At 41.4% G+C, this 1,567-nt stretch overlaps 1 protein-coding gene across 1 annotated transcript; it reads left to right on the forward strand.

Moving 5' to 3' along the window:
• The first annotated feature begins 291 nt into the window (after nt 1–291).
• LOC143017569 (palmitoyltransferase ZDHHC18-like) lies at nt 292–1,050 on the forward strand. Its single transcript, XM_076172357.1, has one exon. It carries the CDS (start codon nt 292–294, stop codon nt 1,048–1,050), a length of 759 nt encoding a protein of 252 aa, XP_076028472.1.
• Nucleotides 1,051–1,567: the final 517 nt, after the last annotated feature.

Raw genomic sequence — 1,567 nt, forward strand, 5'->3', positions numbered from 1 at the left:
ATATATATATATATATATATATATATGTATGTATATGATATATCATATATATGAATATATATTATATATGTATATTATATATTATATATATGTATATCATATATTATATATATGTATATATATATATATATATATATGTGTGTGTGTGTGTGTATCGATAAGTACATATACTCGTATTCTAAATTAATATACTGTTTCTGCTTGGATGTGCATGCATCCATGTTCCTATTTTCTGTTTCTGTTGGAAGACGTTCTTGCTCGGACCAGCCTCACTCTCTTGTAGAAAGCTCAATGACCTGCACAGACTTTATCATTCGAGCTCTTCTACTCACCAGCTGGATCCTCATTGCGATCCTTTTGGTGATCGGCCAGGGCTCCTTCTGGAGCACCGCCTGCCCCGGGGTCCTCCTACTCATGACCCTGTCGACCGGACTGGCCATCGTGAGCTTCCTCCTTCTCTTGGCCAAGGATCCTGGACGAGGGCCTTGGCAGAGGCCTTCTGAGGACGAAGAAGCCTATTTGAGAGAAGACGGCTTGTGCAGTGTCTGCGAGGTCGAGGCCGAACCTTTCAAGATGGAGCACTGCTCTGCTTGCAACGTGTGTGTGCAGCAGTTCAACCACCACTGCTGCCTGCTTGGAGTCTGCGTGGGTGGCAAGAACTACCCCTACTTCATGGGGACTTTGGTGTCAAGCATGACCTTCCACAGCGTCACGGCTGTCGCCACCATCATTCACCTGGTCGCAGAAGGAGCCGGCGCCCTTGGAGCAGTACTGTGGACTCACGTACTCATCCTCCTCCTTTTCGTTTTCCCAGGGCTTCAGTGGTCATTTCTGGCACTCGACCACCTTGTTTGCTTTTGTCTCCAGACTGAAGAGACTTGCTGGGGTCGATGGCAAAGGAAAGTCCTCTCATTTCCATCCCCCGATCTCCACACTATTCTTCTTCAAAGAGAAGCAATGATGCTTGAGGCAACGCGTAATCAAGAAGACGACGATATCTGGAGCCCAAGCACAGACACACAGTTTGAAGTAGTGTGTGAGGGCCGCTGAGCAGAAAAATTAAGTGAAAAAAAATTATGATAATGTACAAAATATATGTACAATAAAGAAGGAAAAGTGAATATGAATAAAATTGAAGAATATATAAAAAGATACAAAAATAATAAAGAAACGAATAAGAAAACAGATAACATAGGGAAATGAAGATCTTCAATAAAGTATGCCCCGCATCTGGTCAGCTCCAAGTAGAAAAAACTTTCTATACAATTGAAAAAGTGAATCAAATGAAAAAGATGAGAATATGTCTTCTCACCAAACTCTTGATAGGCGAATCGCCTTTCAGTGGTCCAGCCGTGCAAAAAGACGCCAATGTCTTCTGTTCTGATGCAGTTCTTCTTCCACTGTCTGCACATCACATGAGAAACAAAAGACAAGATGAAAAGACAAATAACTAAAAATATCAAAATCAAATCAAATAAACAAATGGAAGTTTATATCATAAAAACATGCCGCGCTCCCAGCAGACTCAAAGTAGAGAATTATATGGAAAACAAAAGAAGAATAAACG

This window comes from Oratosquilla oratoria, chromosome 32, assembly GCF_046742065.1.
Source record: "Oratosquilla oratoria isolate Oo_2021 chromosome 32, ASM4674206v1, whole genome shotgun sequence".
NCBI classification, from domain to species: domain Eukaryota; kingdom Metazoa; phylum Arthropoda; class Malacostraca; order Stomatopoda; family Squillidae; genus Oratosquilla; species Oratosquilla oratoria.

What these genes read in the sequence shown, in the direction of transcription:
- LOC143017569 (XM_076172357.1), top strand. Translation starts at nt 292, where the DNA reads ATGACCTGCACAGACTTTATCATTCGAGCTCTTCTACTCACCAGCTGG.